The sequence below is a fragment of the Alligator mississippiensis genome, chromosome 1, assembly GCF_030867095.1.
Source record: "Alligator mississippiensis isolate rAllMis1 chromosome 1, rAllMis1, whole genome shotgun sequence".
NCBI classification, from domain to species: domain Eukaryota; kingdom Metazoa; phylum Chordata; order Crocodylia; family Alligatoridae; genus Alligator; species Alligator mississippiensis.
Window position 1 is genome coordinate 267,182,699 of NC_081824.1, and position 19,762 is coordinate 267,202,460.

The 19,762-nt window shown below is 47.4% G+C and overlaps 1 protein-coding gene across 2 annotated transcripts in view; it reads left to right on the top strand.

The window, feature by feature from the left end:
* Window positions 1-14,926: 14,926 nt before the first annotated feature.
* GPA33 (glycoprotein A33) overlaps window positions 14,927-19,762 on the top strand; it is a 29,876-nt gene continuing 25,040 nt past the window's right edge. The window contains exon 1 of one of the 2 annotated variants that reach the window (XM_019476021.2): window positions 14,927-15,132. In XM_019476021.2, coding sequence (XP_019331566.1) covers window positions 15,099-15,132 — 34 coding nt within the window. In that variant the 5' untranslated portion in view covers window positions 14,927-15,098. The remainder of the gene's footprint in view (window positions 15,133-19,762) is intronic. The other variant, XM_014598990.3, reaches the window with a different exon arrangement.

The following is a 19,762-nucleotide window of genomic DNA, read 5'->3' on the forward strand; positions in this document are numbered from 1 at the left end:
TGGAGCTGGGGAAAGGGAAGGGAGGAGGAGTAAGAATATACCACAGACAGCACAGCACTTAGGGAAACCCTTTCAGGCTGGGTAGGCAGGGAGCACATCATTCCTGATACCAAGCTGTGACATGGCGGTGACACAGCACCTCTGCACTTGAGGCCAGGGTTATAGAAGAAACAATGACCCCTTCCTGGCAGGGTGGGGGAATATGAACTCTCCAAGAAGTGTTTTTTCATGAGCCCACAGCACATGCTGATGCCTGGTAACAGTGGGTGCGAAGCTGCTATTATTTGGCTAGGAACCTGGAGAGGCTGCCACCAGTTCCTCCAGCATCCAGCATAGGGTGTGGCTCAGGGAGAGCCTGTCTCTTCCAGTCCATGAGTAACCAGGCACAGAGGCTAGGAATGAGGATGGGGGTGGTTATGCAGAAATCCTATCTCCATCTTGCCAGCTCAGTTCTGTTAATAGGCTCCAGGGGGAGCCACATCCAGCCAAAAAGGGGACAGGTTGGTGGGGTAGAGAATAAGAGACCTCTCTTCCCCAAATTGACATGCTTCAAAAGGATCAAGATGAAACCCTTGATTCCGGCCACCCTTAAACCCCACAAGCACAAGACGTCTTTGTCGGGAGACCACAGTACCAGGGCATGGCGAGTGGGTGGAGGGGGTGGTATTATTAGTTGGGTTAGGAACCTGGAGAAGCAGCGGCCAGTTCCTCAGGCCTCACGCAGAGCAACTCTTGGCTCTCGCTCAGGGAACGTCTGTCCCATTCCAGCCCGTGAAGGCTCTGAAATCCCCCAGCAGCTGGTCTCAGGCATCAGAAAGACAGGCGTGTCCTGTAAACAGGGGGCTGAAGAGCTTTGACTGTTCATGGATCCAATGAGAGGGGAAGCAAACATGCGAGGAAAAGGCACTTACCATCAGCACCCAGATCTGTCCCGTCCGAGGTACAGTGAGGAAGCCCAGTGAATGGGGCAGGAAACTTGGCCAGGCACTTGGCTAGAGCGAGAGATCAGCCACCCTCTTCGCTCTCTGTGGCTCCTTCTGGAAGGGGCAGGGCAACTGTCAGCACCAAATCTTTTATCAGCTTTCTAAATATAGTGTGTGTCCCACACTGGCTGCTGGGTCGCATGGGGAAGGAATTCAGTGCCTCATAGGCAACACATGGTCAAGCTGTTAACTCCTTCCCTACTGTGGGCTGGATCCCTGGGTATTTTTCTGCTGGGATGTTTCTGTTGCAGGAGGAGTTTGGAGAACTGTCCAGAGTACTTCTGAACTTCCACCTGCAGGGAGTTCCCCTGCTAACCAAGATTTGATCTAGACTCCTTGACATGCTGGTGTGACCTCCATACCCTTGCTGCAGGAGGGTCAGTGATAACGTGCTGCATGCCAGCTAGAAGATCTGTGATCTTGGGATGTCTCCCTCACTACTAGGTGCAATGCAGCGTCCTGTTTCCTGCTTAACCAGAAGCTTCTGTCTCCAGTCTGCTGTCTTCCCTGGAAGCATACACACCAGTACTAGGCATATTGCCTAGTGTGACCCTGAAACCTCTACATCCTCAGCTATCAGAGCAGAGCATCCCAAGACAGAACAGCCCCATGGAGAAAAATTCTGAGCATAGTGGGCAGCATCAGATTTTGCTGAAGAAATATATTTATGGAAAGCAAAATTTTCTGTATCCGGAAACAATGCTGGAGGGTCATGTGAGCAAGCCAGTGGTTGAGGACCATTGGCAATGGGCACCGTTGGCTTGTTCTAACGATTGCAGTTCCTGGAGTCATGTTAATATAGCACATGCAAGGATTTTATATATCAAAAAAAAGTTCTTGGTGTTGCCAGGAAAACCTTGAACTTGGAGCCAAAATGAAATTCCTGTAGCAATGTCGGCCTGAGTCTGCTGAGCATTTGAAACAATAGCTCAAGGAAAGGTAACTGTCCCATGAATCTTAACTTTAAACTATTTTTCCAAAGAGACTCCGGCAGCACCCAATATCATCCGCTAAGGGACTGCATGCAGCAGGGAGAAAAGAGTGCAGAAGGAAAAATACTGGCCCACACTTGAAAGCAGATATTTCCTGTAGCTGAGGTAAGTCCTAGGGGGACCCTGGTGCCATCTCTGCTTCGCTAGGGAGAGAGAGGAGTTCTGCTGCTCCCAAGGGGAGAGGGGGGCCCATTTGTCACTGCTGGAGGATGGTAAAGAAGGACTGCATGCTGTTTGCCCTCCTTCCCTGTGCACTGCAACTATACCAGGTGTGAAAGAACTACTCCTAGTTGGTCACAGGGCTGCTTGTACATGCTTGTACATGCTACAGGGTTTGCTTCGGTTTAATTCTCCTTAAATTGAAGTGGTGGGTTTTTAAAAACCCTGCTTCAATTTAACCTAAGTAAACCCCATGGTGTGTACACAAGGGTCGAGCCCGATCCTTACCTGCCTCTCCGGTTGGGGGGGGGGGGGGGGGGGTGCAAGCTGCCGGTGGGCCGAGTGGTCCCTGAGCTAAAGGGTGGGGTGGAAACTGGTGCTTCCCTCCGTGGTGGCGGTGGTGTCCCCTAGGTGACACCTGCCCACAGGCACCTGGCCGAGGCAGTTCCAGGGGGCACCGTAGCTGCAGAGGGAAGCACTGGGCCCCCATGCAGCTCAGGCAGGCAGGCTTTGGGGAGAAAAAAAAGTTCAAGTTCACTGCTCTTTTTTTTTTTCCAGTGGAGCCTGCCTGCACTGGCTGCTGCCGGGCTGCCTGTATAGCTCCCGAGTTGCAGGAGGCCTGATGCTTCCCTCCATGCTGTAAGGTAGCAAATTAAAACACCTCAGACATTTAATGCACAATATGCTGCCAACAGTGTAAACAGCCGCACCATTAAAGTGCATTACGCTGCCGACAGCGTAAACAGCTGCACCATTAAAGTGGTGCAAAAGGGCATTTAAGTCGCTTTAAAGGCCAATTTTGTGGTGTGTACAAAAGCCCAGAGTTCCTTCTCGGGATTTCTGGGACTTAGTTCTAGGAGGCTGACAGGCAATAATGTGCAAACCACATGGTTCTCTTTTCTATATTCATTAACTAAATAAATAAGCAGAAACTTGAAATAGAGGTCATTTAAATAAACAAGTACATGGCTTGCTGTCAAACTTCTTGTGATCAGGTTGATTAAACCCTTTCAAATAAATGGACAATGTCTCATAAGCTCTATCTAGTACTTTTGGAAAATGGTCTCATTAGCTATCAGCCCGTAAAGTAATAGGTCATTGTCAGTCTCGGTGCCAAATGATGTATTTAGAATCCAGCTGAATGGCTGATACAGGAGGGTAAAATTACTCCCAGGTGGAAGCTAATGTTGAGACTGCAGCCAATTAAGGCAGCCTGCCCAGGTTCTGGATCACTAGGTAACAGCCAAGCTCTTTGCCCCTCCCCCAACACAGAAAGGTTTCAGTCCATTTCAAAATGACACGGTGTGTTCCCTTTAGAATACAAACAACAAATGTAGCTGGAAAATAACATGATTTTTCAGGATTAAACATATACCTCTTAACGCATGAAATACACACATGTGATCTTGTAGACAGCAATGTTACTAAACCCATAGATGTTTCAACTACTTGACAATCTATTCAAGGGGTGCTATTTGCACATCCATTCTCTGGAGATTGTGCCCACACTTATACTCACTCCCAGCCATTACTACAGTGAAAAAAACAAGCACACAATTCTAAAGATAGAAATGTTCCTCTCCTAGCAAAAATTGGACAAGAAAACCAAACCAAGAAGGTTGATGTTTGTGCAGGATGTTGGCCGATGCTCTTGTGGATTCATTTAGCTTCAGGAATTAATGCAGCCATTGCAAGAGCAAGTGGGGTTTTTAAGCCAGCAGCCAGAAGGCAGCGAGCAAGGAATGTTTCTGTCAGTTTTTGAAGATAATTGCCTGACTGATTTGTCCTCATTGAAACTTCTCATGAGTGTTTTGGCACATCAGAATGAGCATTTACCTTCAGAGGTCACTGGCATGATGCAAAGGGGGTTGACTAGTTACTTTTATGAAAACAAAAAAAAACAACTTACTATTCCAGTAAGTTCAGGTTTGGAAAATTTACTGATCTAAATGTGTACATCCAGTCAGTCAGAAAGTCTGTAGGCATTTGGAGATATTGGATGCTATGGATCAGTCCCAGACATCATCCCAATTATCCTTCAAGAGTCTTGACTCAAAATAATTACAAATTGCAGTGCAATTGAAATGATAGGAAAATAAGACTACATAATCATGCAGCCATGTTCATATTATACAGATACATGTAGCTTTCTCTTCTGTCTCTCAGTACTCAGCAAGTCAGTTTTCAACAGCATTTTTGGTGCCCAAAATTTAGATAAAAGTTCAGGCTTTAGTTTCAGTCACAGGTTTTTTATTAATGGTTATTGTTGAAGTGACTATGTAGCCTGAAAGGGGTTAGTTACTTCCCAGAATAGCAACACTAAAGCCACAGTACTGTACTTTTGTGGGACTGGAGTGTCAGGGGTAAGTGTATTGACTGCAGAAGGGGAAACAAGGATAGTTGCAGGGGAAGAAGTTAGATTAAAATACAGAGAGGATGGAGACTCCCCTGTCTTCCTAAAAAGACAGCATTGTGTGGGGGCCTTCAAAGTACAGCAGTGGACCCCAAATTAAAGTAGCTGCAGCAGAGTTTAGGGAGAGTGGGGCATGGGTGGGCAGTATAAGCTGTGGTTTCTCCAGGAATCAGTTCACACAGTATAATGATCAAGAAACATTTTTTTTGCTATTACCACATCCTTTACCACACTTTTACAGACAGCCCATACCTTTTCTGTCCAGAACTGTTTATAGTCTAACTTTGACACTAGTCAAGGGTGCAGGGCAGAAAAATTGAAGATGGGCTTTTAGTGAGGAGGAGGTTGCAAAGGAGATCCCAGAAGAAGTAGGTTTGACTGGGGTACTTGAAGAAAATCAGTGCTTGGTTGCCTAGAAGAGAGAGAATTTTAGGCACAAGGGGCAGCAAGATTTAAGATATAAATCTGAGTTGAAGAAAGCTACCCTTCCTATCATAGAAGAATTAGGTAGCAGAAGGAGAAGAGTTTGGGGCTGGAGAAAGAAATAGAGTTTCTTATTGGTATTGTCAATTTTAAAGGCACTCAGCAGTGTGGGAGCATGAAAAGAGTCTAGAAAATCTGGGAGAGAGCCAAGGAAAGGGCAGCACCATGTGAGAGAGGAGTGGAAGTATCAAGAGTACAAGGATGACTTGCAAGTAGAAACCATGCTGTCAGAAGTGAGCAACAGTAAAGGACAGGGCTAATGGCAGTAGAGAAACCAGATGGACTCATGGACTGACGGTCAAGAAAAGAGGATGGCAGGACCCAGGGATTAAACAGAGCTAAAGAAGTAGAAGTGATGATCACAAAAGATTTCAGGGAGAGAGACTGGCAGGACAGTGGTGTCTAGTAAAAAACTGTTTAAGAGAGTGTTTAACCCATTCTGGGTTGGAGAGCAGAAAGCATTCACCAAATCATAGCAACGCTTCAGGACAGGCAGACAAATTCCAGAAGAAACAGGTGCCAGGGGAAATTTAAGCCAGCAGACTGTGGCTACTACAGCTGGAACAGCATAAGGATGCCTAGGTAACAGCTAATCTTGAGAAAAAATGTTTGGGGATCTTTAATGATCACAAGCAGTGAGGGTATCACTTTGGTCATCTTCCCTGAAGGTAAGCACCACCTCCTATTGCACAGAGCCCCCTTATCCAGTGCTGGACATCAGAACCAAGCCCTAATTGGAGGAGGCTGGGCAGACTTTTAGGCTTCTGGCTGGTATATACCTGAGTGCTTAAAGGTTTAGGACTCATGTTGCTTCCTGAAAAGAAAATGCGACTCAGTGGGAGTGTCTACATGTGTGCTTTAATGTGCAGTAGCTTATTCTACCATCATGTCAAGAACAGTGCTAATACACTAATATGCAGTAGAAATAGGCTATTGTGCATTAGCGTCATTAAAAAGGTGTGTGCCTTTGCTACTGTGCATTAAGAGGTACTAAATTTAATGCACATTAGCAAAAGCGCATTAATGCACTTGTAGATGTGCCCAGTATCAGCTTTATTACAGCATGTAAACCAACAAAAATAAAATCCAGAAAACTGCTCACCAAGGCGAAGTGACTATTGATAATATTAAATTAGCATTACAACTACCACATCAAAATAAAACAGAGAACAAACAACAAGTCAAAATAATATATCGGACTGAGGCTAAATCATGAAGTTAATATAAAAACATTTGGTCTTTATAAATGAAAAGTAGTCTAAAAATGTAGCTTCTTATTATAAACCCCAGCTGAGAAATTTTACTAAAGTCAGTCTATTACTGGTATTTGAAGCTGATTGAGTATTTTAATACTGACAGCAAATTATGATCTAATGTCTAAACCACAGCCACACAATTAGAGTATACACTTTTTTTTAGAATTCAGTTCCTGTGTGGTAACTTATCTTTTCCTCTCTGCCTCAAGCAGAACAATTATAAAACAGACTTTAGCTGAAGGTGAAGTTGATATGCAGAAGTTTGACACTTCTCTTTTGCCAGAAAAAGCAGGTGACTATCTGAAGTCTCTCAGGACTTTCAAAGGCAGAGCACACTTTAATGAGTAATTTTATGAAACAATATTTAGGACAATTTCTTTGCCTTTCCCATGTGGTCTTTAGAGTGTGCTGACACAGCTGGGCTTCCACTTTCAAAGCCTAAAATTAAAGAATATAAAAAGGATCTTTCTCAGCTAGTCCAAACTAAATGAGTAAAAACAAGATACTTAAGACCGTGTGGGAGTTATTGGCTTTTCAGCTCCTGAAGCCTTCTGAACCCTCAGAGAGAAGGAGATGGAGCTGCAGTCAAGGTGCCAGGTGGAAATGCTCCACTGACCTAGTGCTTGTCACCAGTGAGTAGGCCTTCCATGGGTGTGAGGAGATGCAGCCTGTTTGATGTTGTTATAACTTGGTTTCTCAAAGATGACAAATTGTGGACATTTTGGTAGATTTATCTTGCTTCAGATGACTTGTTGACCTGAAATGTCTTAATGCTTGCAAGTGTGGCTTACTCAGCCTGGCTGTTGTGCCTCCTTCCAAAGCCTTTGAACTAACTAGTGGGAAGCCCATCTTGGAGTTGTGCAGTTTGTCCAGATGAGGTTTGTCCAGATGAATTAGGGCATCCTTAGCAAGCATCAGTTTGGAAAAGCCATGCTTAAACCAGCAGTTTAAAAAATATTCAGTGTTTTGCATATGACAGAAATGGTAGGTTTGTGACCCTCCCCTCCACACCCACCCATATACAAAATCTGGCATTGTGAGCCCTTTCTTAAGGAAGGTGTCTTACTGGTGTAAAAAGTATTTAGATGCCATTGTGCCATCAGTTTATGGAATATTCAATATAAACCGTATAAAAATAGCTGATTAGAAAAAAGCATGAATAACTAAAACTATTCACTAAACTTCTATTCATCAGCAAAATTAAAAATAAGTTAGAAATTATGATCACTTTCATTATCTTCATTTTTTTTCTCTGTTAATATGAAATCAGACATACTGTTCTTTTTTCAGGCATTTACTGTGTGGCTTTTCTATTTGGGGAGCTAGTTAAACAGCTGGAGTCTGCATCTTAACAGAGAAAAATTACTTTAAAGCCTATTAAGATTAAATCATTTGAAATGCATAGGATTACATTTTAGATGAAGTCTGTATTCTCACTTTGGGAATGGTCTCACAGATGGCTCTGAGGAAAAATGCCATCTTGGTATCACAGGCTCCACTTCCTGAGGAACCTACATAATCTTTGGATATTTGTCAGCGAGGCACTGGCAAAGAGCAGTTCTGACGAGAATTCTAGAGTGCATAAGGTCCCAGCACATGTAGCATAGTGGCACACATCCTCTACCCAAAATTTCACACTTAGGACTGACTTGGTTACAGTGGGCATGTCTACACAAGAAGCTTTACTTGAGATTAGAGCAAATCACAGCACAGTAAATGTCACCGTCTACTGTAAATACAAGTAGCAAATTTACTTGTGAGTAATTACTGTGCAGTACGGCATGTGTTGCCAACTGACTGGGAGCAAATTTCCTCCCAATGATCTGGGCAGCAGGTGGCAGGAGATTACTTCCTGCCCCCAGGAGCTGCCTGCTGCCAGGGCGGGCTCCAACACCAGAGCCCAGGTGGGAACAATGTCCCCCTGCCGTGGCAGCAAGAGCTTCCAGTCCCTGCTCCACAATCACAGAGCGGGGACTAGGAACAAACTCCCAGCCCCGGCTCCGCAATCGTGATCAGGGAGTTTTTCCCTGCATGGGGAGAGTTCCCCACCGACCCTGGAGCTGGCTGGGACATGCCCCTGACCAGGACAGATCCCGGCCAGGCCTGGGCTATAGAGGGAGGTCTGCATATGCAGCCTAGAGGTGGTTGGGGACTGTCCCATTTTGGGCAGTCACCAGCCAGCTCTGGGCTGCACGTTCAGACTTCCCTGAGCAGCCTGGGGCTGGCCTGGAACTGTTCCGGTCAGAGGCAGGTCCTACCCCCATACCCTGATTGGGTGATCGAAGTGAGAGCTTGGAAAGAGCTGCAGTGGAAGGGCAGGTCCCAGCCCCATGCCCTGATTCACCAGTGGAGCAGCTTTCAGTGAGCCTCCGGCTGGGTGGGGAAACTGCCAGCTGGGGGCTTGCTGCTAGCTGCACTACCAGCAGATCAGGGACAGGGCACTAGGATCTGCCCCTCCCCTGCAGCTCTTTCTAAGCCCCCTGCCCCCACCTGGGGAGCTGGGGCTGAGTGCTCCATGCAGCTGGGGCAGGGGGACATTGTCCCCATCCAGACTCCGGTGGTGGAGCCCAATTTGGCAGCAGGCAGCTCCTGGGGGCAGGGAGCAATGTCCCAGCCTCCACAACAAGACAGCTGTCTCCTGGCTCTGTGCTCCTTGGCAGCCCCTGGACTAGCATGCAGGGAGAGCCTAGAGCCTCTCCTGTCTGCTGCAGGGCTGGAGGGGGCAGGATCAGACGTGTTGATGCCTGCCTGGGGTGGGTTTACTCTAGAGTAATTTACTCCACAGTAAACCCAGCCTGCAGCATTTGCATATATATACATGCCCAGTGTTATTTCCAGAATTAATGTAACCCTCTGTTAACATATGGCTCTGCAGGCTGGATGCACTCACAGGCTGGGACAGAAATTACACATAAACTGGTATAAGTGGTTGGAAACCAGTCCAAATCTGTAACACAATAGAAGTTTCGTGCATATAAACCAATTTTAAAATGGCCAAAACCAGTATAAGATAAACCTGGATAGATGTAGTATCAGACTAAACTAATTTATGTTAAACAGGTTTATTGAACTTCTTTCCCAGATCCCCTCCAGATTCAAGTTAATTTACAATCCCCCAGCATCCCAGAATGCTTTGCACCTCCCCTGCAAGCCCCACTTCCAGGTTGGGTGGGCTGGCCTTGGCCCAAGCTGTCTGCTCCAGTCAAGGGGGGATGTGTACTCTAGTGCCCCCTGGCTTCTATCCTGGGCCACTGCAAGCATGTGGCTGCATTTCCAGAATCAAAAGTGAAGTTTTGTTCACTTGCTTATTGGTTTAATCTGCGCAGCTTAGACTAACCTGTGAAGACTGAATCAATTCAGCCTCGGGCTTTTTGACTGTCTGTACTTAACCTCAAAGATGGGTCATCTGGCAGTCTATTTTCTCAAGGGGCTGATATGGAAGAGTAGGGCAGGAGTAGCCCACTTGTGGGGTTTGTGTCCCCTCATCTGTCCAGAATGATTTGGGGGCAGGGCACTGTCCCACTGCATCCACGGCTGAATTTACTATTCCTCATTACCAGTGGCCTTGGAATCAGCATCACTTAGGGACAGGTGAGTGGAGCTGCAGCTGCAGTCAGGGCTGTACCAGTGCCTTTCCCCACAGAATATGAGACTGACAAGGGGATGTGAATCCATGTTAACCCAGAGATGTAGTAAGTAGAGCTTGTGCCCTGGGCAAACCTTGCAGGAGAGCAGGGGCAGGAGAGGCCAAGAATGAGCATCAGAGGTGTTGGGGTTCTAAGAGTGGTGGGGAGGCACTGGAGTTTTGCCTATGCCAGAGACTCAGAAACAGTTCCCAGCTTTTGCTACTGCTGCAGCAGCTGCCGCCACATGGTTTTCCTGCCCTGGCTGTTCCTTTTACAGTAGAAGTGCAATGTCTGTGCACCCAGCTGCTGCTGCTGCAGGAGCAATGCTGTTGGGCTGCTCTTGCTGCCAGGGCATGGACTCCCCAGGGGTGGGGGTGATTCTAGTGCCTATCCTAAGTTGGTGCTCAGGGCTGATGACCTGCTTACCCATCCCAAGTTATGCTACTGTATTAACTCCTTGGCTGTTGGCCATGCTGACACCTTCCTCCTGCAGCAGCATTTCTGGCCATGGTGGTGGGGTGTCTTGCTGCAGCTGAGAGTCCTGGCAAAAGCCAGACCTCTGGCAGCACTGTGTGCAGGGTCCACTGTGGTTACAGTAGGTGTTGTCTGAAGGCACTTGCAGACAAGCTCCTAGTGGAATTACAGAAATGTCTAAGCAGGAAAGGAGCTGTTGTTAATCCAGCTAAGAACTGATCCTTAAAGGTATCCAGGAGGCAGGCCCAAATCAATCCAAACTTGATGCCAAAGGACTTACACACAGAGAGGAGGTAATCACATCACAGAAAGCAATTCAGGTTAGCCTTACTCTGGTGGCCACAAAATCATACAGGAAGAACACATACCAACTGCAGATGCTTCCTTAGCCTGACAAAGGGTTTTTAAACCCAAAAGCTTACTGAGAAATTTTTTTCCAACTATTTAGTTGGTCTAATAAAAGACATCAGATTTACCCAAAGAACCTTGTCCACCTTGGGTTTCAGAATTCATTCATTGGTGACATTTTGTTCTGCAAAGATCACCAGGCACCTAAACTGAGGTTTCTGAGCACGTCCTTTTGAACAGCTACATGCCTGACTCCCACTTCAATTCTGCTACAATCCAGTATAGAACAAGTAAAACATTTACAAACAGCTACGCCCTGATACAGGCTGGATCCATGAGGAGTACTCAGGGCCTGCCTAACTCACACCAAGAGCACTGAGGTCAATATGGAGCACAGAGCCTATACTCACTGTCACTTGAAAAAGAGAAGAGCAATACCCACATTTTATGTGGTTACAGCACTTGTTCAGGAAATGGGAGACCCAGGTTCTTAGGCCAGTGATTCTCAGTCAGGGTGTGTCACGGCGGGGTCCTACAGGAGGGCCGTGATCTCCTTGAGGCCCCTTCCTCCGTGCCAAGTCGGCCCAAGGGCACCCTCTATTCTCGCCTGCCACGTCTTTGATGTTAGGTTAAGTTGGGAGGCTGCCTCACGTCTCCTTGGGCACGGTTAGCTGGGACCTCTGTCCCCGTGTTTTCCCGGGCCCGCCGGGGGGTCTTCCTGTATGATGGGTGCTTCCCAGGCACCCTAGCCTTATGGGCTATGCGTGGCTCCTACCAACCCCTAATACCACGCCCCAAGCCTCGCAGATGTACTGGACGTTGGTCTGTCAACACGCCCACTTCCCCGGGCCTCCTCCATAGTCTAGCCCACTCCCGGGCCTTCTCTGTATGGTCTATGGAAATGCCCCCTCCTGGGCTCTCCCTGTGCCCACTCCGGGCTCTCTCTAATATGCGGCCCCTCACTGGGACTCTCGTCGAGCCCACTCTGGGCCTTTTCTAAAATAATCTAGCCCACTACGGGACTTTCTAGCGGGTCTCTGGTCCTTTAGGCCCACCGCACGGCTACCCTCTCTTATCCAGGCTCACCGCGCCACTATCCCCTTCCATCGGGGTCCACCGCAGCACCCTGCCCCTATCTGAGGGCTGTTGCTGTACTAGCCTACAGCCGGGCTCGCTATGCCCGTCTCGGGCTTCTCAATAGTCCCCCTTCTCTGGGACCTTACATGCCCGCACCGGGCTTCCTGATACTATCGCCCCCTCTCTAGGGCTTGCTGTGCCCCCACTGGGCTCCTTAATAATGCCGCCCCCTCTCTGGGGCTTCTCAATGTTGCCCCCTCCCTGGGGCTCAGTATGCCCACCTTTGGGCTTCTCAATGTTGCCCCCTCTTTGGGGCTTGCTACGCCCACACTGGGCTCTTCAAACGCCCCTCTGGGGCTGGGGTCTACGCACCCCCGTAAACTGCGCCCTTATTGGCACCTGGATCCCCACGCTATTGTGGGTCTCCTATGAGGATGTTGCACCCTCCTTAGGCGCTGGGGCCCCCACCCCTCTGGGGGTCCCTATGAGGCCTCCTCCTCCAACCCCTTATAGCCTCACCCTAGCCACCGGTGTAATAAACAACAACACGAAACCACAAGCCCCTAGGCTACAACAGAACTGTAAGCCTCCTGGCTATAACTTAGCATCATTGCTCAAGCCTCTCAGAGCTATCATGAGCTGTATTTGCAATCAGGCTTCTTCCCATATCTTGGCTGAGGGAGCTCCTGCCTCTCCAGCTGCTGGCAGGGAACTGCTAGCCTGGCTTCCGCCCTGGGTTTTATAAGGGCCAGGCCCTGCCCCCTTCTGGCCAGCTGACTCTCCTTAGTTGACCTGGCAACCCGCAGCTGTGCTCGTTAGTGTCCTGCCAGGGCTCTCTCTCCCTGGCAGTTTCTCCTCTCTAGGAGCAGAGCACCCAGGTGCCCTGCGACAGGGTGCTTCAGTGTCCTGAGGTGCCATGAGATCCTTTTAAGGCTGCTGCAAGGTGCTATACAATATTAGCACTGTTAGGTATGCAAGCACCTCCACATGATTCCCAAGATAAATCCAGAGATTTCAAATAGGAATCTATTGTGTTGAAAATATTTTGGCCCATTGTGGTCTTTCTGAATTTTCTGTTATAGAGGAATTGCTGTAGTATTTTTCTGTACCCCAAAAAGACACAAAACCTAAGATCTGGCATTTTCCAAGGAGTGCCTAGAGTTTAACAAGATTGGGACCCACTGCCCTAGGTCCTCCTCAGCTAAAGGGACTGAAATCTGTATCTCCTATGACGAGATCCTAACAGCCAGGTGATAGATCATGTTGGGTAGACAAGGGGAATCACCTTCCCCATTTCTTGCTGATGGGGCTGGGCCAAAGGGCAGAATGGGATGTGAGAGTCCTGGCACCAGAAGGAGCCTAACCCTGCAGCCTGGTGTGCACTCCCTAGAAGAGGGACTGGCTCTCAGGATTCCTTATGCATTTTCCATTGAAGAGTCATTGAATAAAATACATACATAGCATGGGAACAAGGAACCCAGGTCTTCCCTCTCTTAGGGAGGGCCCTCATTAGTAAGCTAAAGTCAGGCCTGCCCTCGTTGCTGTCCTCCTGCCCCCATGACTCTTACGTTCTTGACTGCACAGTGGCCCAATGTCTTCAACAAGAGGAGCGGAGGGTGATTCTGTCCAGGATGTGGGGATTAGGGCAGTCTCCCAGGAAGTGGGAGTTTGATTCCTCTCAGGATGAGGTTGGGTTAAAAAGCTGCACCTCTTATTTCTAAGTGGTGTAGCCATCAGACTCCCCTGCCAAAGATGGGCATTGGAACCATTGCTGGTCAAAGGCATATACTCTTCTGTGTGCTATGGATCTTGAATTGATGGGTATACCTAAGGTCTGAGCAGGGATGGGAATTTAGACACATCCATCTTCAGTATCTACAGTGGGTGAGATCTAGGTGCCTCCCTGCTCAGCTTCTAAGCCCTCTGGATCTCCCTGTGGAGTGTGCGGGCCGGGAGCGATCTGGGGCCCTTTTGTGCGTGCGGGCTGTGGCCAGCAGCCTGGGCACGCGGGGTCGGAGAAAACAGGTGGCGAGCTAGAATTAGTCACGGACGCTTAGTGGTTGATTCAAGATTGTTTACTTACACCGAAGATGGTCGCGGTGTAGGCTGGACAGTTTTCCAGGCACAGCTCCGATTAAATCCTCGTTTGAGGACTACGACAAGCTCAGGTCTCTCCCATGGAGTGGTTGAAGCTCTGTGGATCCTTTTGCGCGCAGGGAAAGGGATACGTTGAGGATTGCGAACGGCGACGGGGAGAGGCTAGAGGCTGATCAGACCTCTGTTGCCTGCTTGAAATGCGCTGGGTCCGATAGGCTCCGCAGCGCTTGAAGATCTTCACACAGCGTGAAGATCCCTCCTCCTGGTGTTCGTGGAGTCCTCCAACTTGGGCGGAAACCACTCAAGCTTTTTATACGGCTAGCAAGCCAATCACTAGCCTCCACGTGTGCATAATTTAGAACTAGCCAATAATGTGGCTCGAATTCTAATACAAATGGCGGGAACTCTTTGCAACGAGTATTTCTCAGATGCAAAAAGAAATGCACACTGCAAAGAAAGCTACAAATTTGGCGGGAAAATAATTTAGCAGTGCCAAAGCACACACAAAACAAAAATCACAACTTTGGGTTGTGACATGGAGGTGTCTAACTTTTCCCATGGATTTTCCTCTTAGAGCAAGGCATCTATTCTTAGGCACAATTGAAGACTGAATGGAGGCACCTACAAGTCTAATCTGGATTTGGCCCTCTGTGCTTAACTCCCACCCTAAATGGTTTTCTCAATCTGGACAATCTGTAATGTTAAGCAACTAAATGCCTTTGTAAATTCAGCCCTAGGCTCCCTAACTAGGTGAATCATTTTAAATGAATGTGGTTTATATTTCCTTCAGTTATTTGTTACTATTCATACCATCTAACTGTTGTTTAGCGTTCACACATTCTCTTGGCCCTCTGGATTAACTCATCATTTCGTTTCCTTTGTGTATCTGACAGTCAGAGACGAGGTCAGTAGGGACCAGGAAAGGGTGTTTATTTACCTGAGCGAGGAAAGGGTGTGTTCAGATGTAATGCAGAGCATAGGCAGAAATTTCTAAAGGCAGTGGTGAGCCAGCTCGTCATTCTAGGTGGGGAGGATGGGCAGAGTTAGAAAGAGGAAATAAAGACAGGCTGGAGATGAAAGTTCAAGCTTGCTGCCTGACTTAACCCATTTGCTAGTCACTTCTCAGTACAGCTATTTAGCAAGTATAGAGGAAGACATTTTGGGGAAGGTAAAGAGAGTCCATAAGGCAAATGAAGCGACCTGAGCTGTTCATTTTCAGCCTAGGTGAGTACTTTTTGAGTTGTGTTGTTAGGGGATGGGAAGAGGGACAGACATGTTAAAAAGTAAAATGCTCCAGGGATTTGTGTGTATGCTTGTTTCTCCCTCTTGTTAAGCACAGGCCCTTGTGTACTTATGGCTGGCAGGTAGAGCGACTGCTACTCCATATTGCAATTCCATACCATTTCAGGGGCAGGAAGGGAATTAGATTTTAAAACCACTTTTATATGGTATTTATTACTGTTTTAAGTCCTTTGTCCCTGAAAAAAGGTGGAATGGGAAAATCTATAAGTCTTACTGTATGTGTGTGTATATAGATAGATATACATAGACATATATATAGAGAGTTATATAGACATAGATAGATAGATAGATAGATAGATAGATAGATAGATAGATAGATAGATAGATAGATAGATACGCGTAATCTATCTATCTATATGGAGAGATTTTCTAACTCAAGATGTAGATCTATCAACTTCTCTAAACTCAATAGCTTGATCTTGCCCTTTATCACAGCCCTTGCCATTGTTCTGTTATAGCTTCCCTTCATGTTTCTCTGCATTCCTGGTTACATTGGCCTTGACTCGCCTTACACAAATGTCTTCATGCCTTCCTCAGGCCATCTCCTCAGCCTCAAACCCTCTCCCCAAACCTACTCCCTTAAGCATCACCTTTGCCTCATTCAAAATCCTCTGAAAACCCCTGTAAAGTAAAGGCTGGGGGAAGGGAATGGTCAGTACTTAGCTAAATGTCATTTAAAAAAATTCTGTTCCTCAGAAGCAGATGCAAATTAAGTCACCGGGTGATCTTATTTATGCGACTTGTCTAACCCTATCTTAGTATATCAGTTCTCTTTTGTTTCTTCCTATATTCACTTCTTGGGTCTTATGTAAATTCTAATTGTGAGCAATAGCCCCTGAATTTTATTTTAATGGACCCTGAATTTTAACAGTATTATGAAAGCACTGGCCTTTGAGAGATGTTTAGAGCAGTGGTTCTCAACCTGTTTGTACCAGGATCCTTTTGTAAACATCGATGGCCAGTCTCGATCCAGTGCCCCTCACTCCTGACCCACCGCTCTCTGTCCCCAGGCCTGAGCCCCCCAGTGTGTGGGGCAGAGGGTGGTATGTGTGGGGTCTGGGGGGGCCCCAAGCAGCTGCTTAAAGCCACAGTTTTCCACATTTTTCTCCTTTAAAAGCGAATCCATTTTAAAAGCTTGTTGATCCATTTTTACAGTTTGTCCGTGACCCTTTCATACATTCTTGTGACCCACTTTTGGGTCACAACCCACAGGTTGAGAAACACTGGTTTAAAGAATGGTTTGAAGCCACTAGACAAGTGCAGCATACCTGAGATGAGAATGACACTGGAGAATGCTAAGCAGCAGGGTGCATTAGCCCATGTAGAGCTAAGAAGCAGGGGCTGAGTCTAAATGAGATGGTGACTCTGCAGTTGTTACTACACAATCATTTAGTACTTGTATACACAAGTACTAAATGACTGCACAGTAATCAGAGTTACTGTGCAGTAGCATTGCCGAATGGCTTTTAGGTGATGCTGACTGCGCAGTAGCTCATTACTACTGCACAGTAGCATTGTATCATGCTTTGTGCCATGTGACGCTACTGCGCAGTAGTAACAAGCTACTGCGCAGTCAGCATCTCGTGTAAATGTGGCCAGGGTATACTAGCCAGAGCAAAGCAGCACTCTGACAAGGGGCTGCTCAGCAGTGTCATCAGTAGTGGGTGACCAAGGCACCAGGGCACCTTAGAGCAAGTGCAAGAATGGCAGCCATTGCTGCTGTCAGCTTAGCTGCTGCAGTTGGCCTGGCTCCCACAGCTATCAAAGCTATTCTGGCCCCTGCCATTGCTGCTGACCAGGGGGTTGAGCCTGGCTGTCACACCTCTGGTTATATTAAGCACAATACCTGAACGAGCTTGTTCAGAGTTAGCTGATGAATGTCTGCCCAGTGCTGCTTTGCCTTGCATAAACATGGCCTTAGAGACCAGGTACCCATGGTGCCATACACTGTACAAACACTTAACAAGAGAGACATTCCTGTCTCAAAGAGCTTGAACACTTAGCAAAGACAGAATCACCCTCAGAATAGCCAGTTCAAACCCAGACATAGCAGGGCTTACAGAAACGTGGTGGGATTCATCCCATGACTAGGCAGTTAGCATTAGGGGATATAGGCTCTACAGGTGGGATAGAGAAGGAAGGAAGGAAGGGAGGGGGTGTGACGCTCTATGTCAAAGAGCAATACACATCTTCTGCCAGCACAATGGGGTCAGAGGAGGGGCACAGATCTGGGTCAAGATACAAGGGGGTTGTGGGGAGAAGGATTCACAGAAGGAACTGGCTATCACTTCAGCTTGCCCCACCTCTGACCCCATTTTGCTGGCAGAAGATGTGTATTGCTCTTTGACATCGAGCGCCAAAAAGCCGTGCCAAGGGCCCTGCAATAACCCTTGCTAGCTCCCTCAACACCCTGGGGTGGACAGCATCTGGACCTGCTGACTTGAACATGTCCAGCCCCTCCAGAAGCACTCTAACCTGGTCCTCCTCAACCTTAGGTCTGGGGGTGTTCCCCTCGAGTCCGTCTTGAAACACGGTGGGGGAGTCCTGGTCCCTGCACAAGAAAACGGAGGTGAAGAATTTGTTAAAAAGGTCTGCCTTCTCCTCTGGCGCAACCACCAGATTGCCCAGCGCATCTTGCAGGGGCCCCATGTTTCCCGGTGCCTTCTTCATCCTCCCTATATATTTGAAAAAGGACTTTTTATTATCTTTGATCTTGGACGCTAGTCCGCCTTAGCTTTCCTAACAGCCCCCCTACAGGCCCGAGCAGTGGAGGTATACTCTTGTTTGGAGATAGACCCCGCCTTCCACTGGGTGTACGCCGCCTTTTTGGCTATTCTGAGGTCCTTGGACCCGCACTGTTCAATTTCTTTATCAGCGATTTGGACGACGGGGTGAAAAGCAACCTGTTCAAATTTGATGATAATACCAAAATTTGGGGTGAGGTGGGCACGCTAGTAGGGAGGGAAAGACTGCAGAAAGACCTGGATAGGTTGCAAGGGTGGGCTAACAAAAACAGGATGCGTTTCAATACGGACAAGTGCAGGGTGCTGCACTTGGGCAGTAGTAACCGGTAGCACACTTATAAGATGGGAAACTCCCTTCTTGAGAGCACGGAGGCAGAAAGGGATCTTGGAGACATCATTGACTCCAAGATGAACATGGGCCGACAATGCGAGGTCACGGTCGGCAGGGCTAACCGGACCCTATCATGCCTCCACAGGTGCATCTCAAGTAGGGCCAAGGAGGTGATCCTCTCCCTCTACGCGACACTGGTCAGGCCACAGCTGGAGTACTGTGTCCAGGTCTGGGCACCCCACTTCAAGAGGGATGTGGACAACATTGAGAGGGTCCAGAGGAGGGCCACCCACATGATCCAGGGACAGCAGGGCAGACCCTACAATGAGAAGCTACGGGACCTAAATCTGTTCAGCCTTCACAAGAGAAGGCTGAGGGGGGACCTTGTGACCATCTATAAACTCACTAGGGGGGACCAGAAGGGTTTGGGGGAGACCTTGTTTCCCCTAGCGCCCCCTGGGATAACAAGGAATAACGGCACAAGTTGTTGGAGAGTAGGTTTAGACATCCGTAGGAACTACTTCACAGTTAGGGCAGCTAGGATCTGGGACCAACTTCCAAGGGAAGTGGTGCTGGCTCCTACCCTGGGGGTCTTTAAGAAGCAGCTCGATGCCTACCTGGCTGGGGTCACTTGAGCCCAGTTTCCCTCCTGCCCAGGCAGGGGGTCGGACTTGAGGATCTACAAGGTCCCTTCCGACCCTACTTCTATGATTCTATGATTCTATGACTATAATAACAGGAAAGATACAACAGATAGGCAGGGGGTTGCACAGGGAAATGTTCTCAGGTATGCAAATAGATTATGAAGTCATGAGGTGCAGGAATCTTATTTTAAGGTGTCATGGGCTGCACTTTCTTTGGAGTTGTGTATATACATTTTTCATTTTGGTAGAGTAGCTCCACATTGTTTGTCCTGTTTGTTAATTCCATTTGAGGAGCAGCATAAAGGTCATGGCAATGAGAATGAGGGTGGAGTTGAATTTTCTCTCTGTTGGGCAGGGAGTTTCTCTTGAAGAGGTGGGTCAGGGAAGGGACTTCTTATAGCCAGGCCCCACTTGCTCAACAGTCTCATGAAAGGAAACTTTCACCCTGAGGCTCAGTTTCTCTTTCCGAAATGATCTTAGGTCACCAATGACGTGTATGATTATCAACACTTACAAAACTACTACAATCTAACTGGCTTTTCACTAGAGCCATGTGAACAGTTGATTTCTTTTTTTGGTTTTCTTGCTGCAGTCAGGACTATACAAAATGTAGGTTAGACTGAACATTTTTGTTCAACAGGAAAATAAATCTCTCATTTGTTTCCAGGGAGTTTTACTTTTTGCATTCAACGTAGCTAGATTTTGAAATAAAGTGTTTTGAAATCTAAAATCAAAATATTCCATTTCAAAAATAACAAAACAATGCATGCCATCTTCTCTGAATGTTTTCTCAAGCTGAAATGATTGAACAATTTAATAACAGATCATCTTGT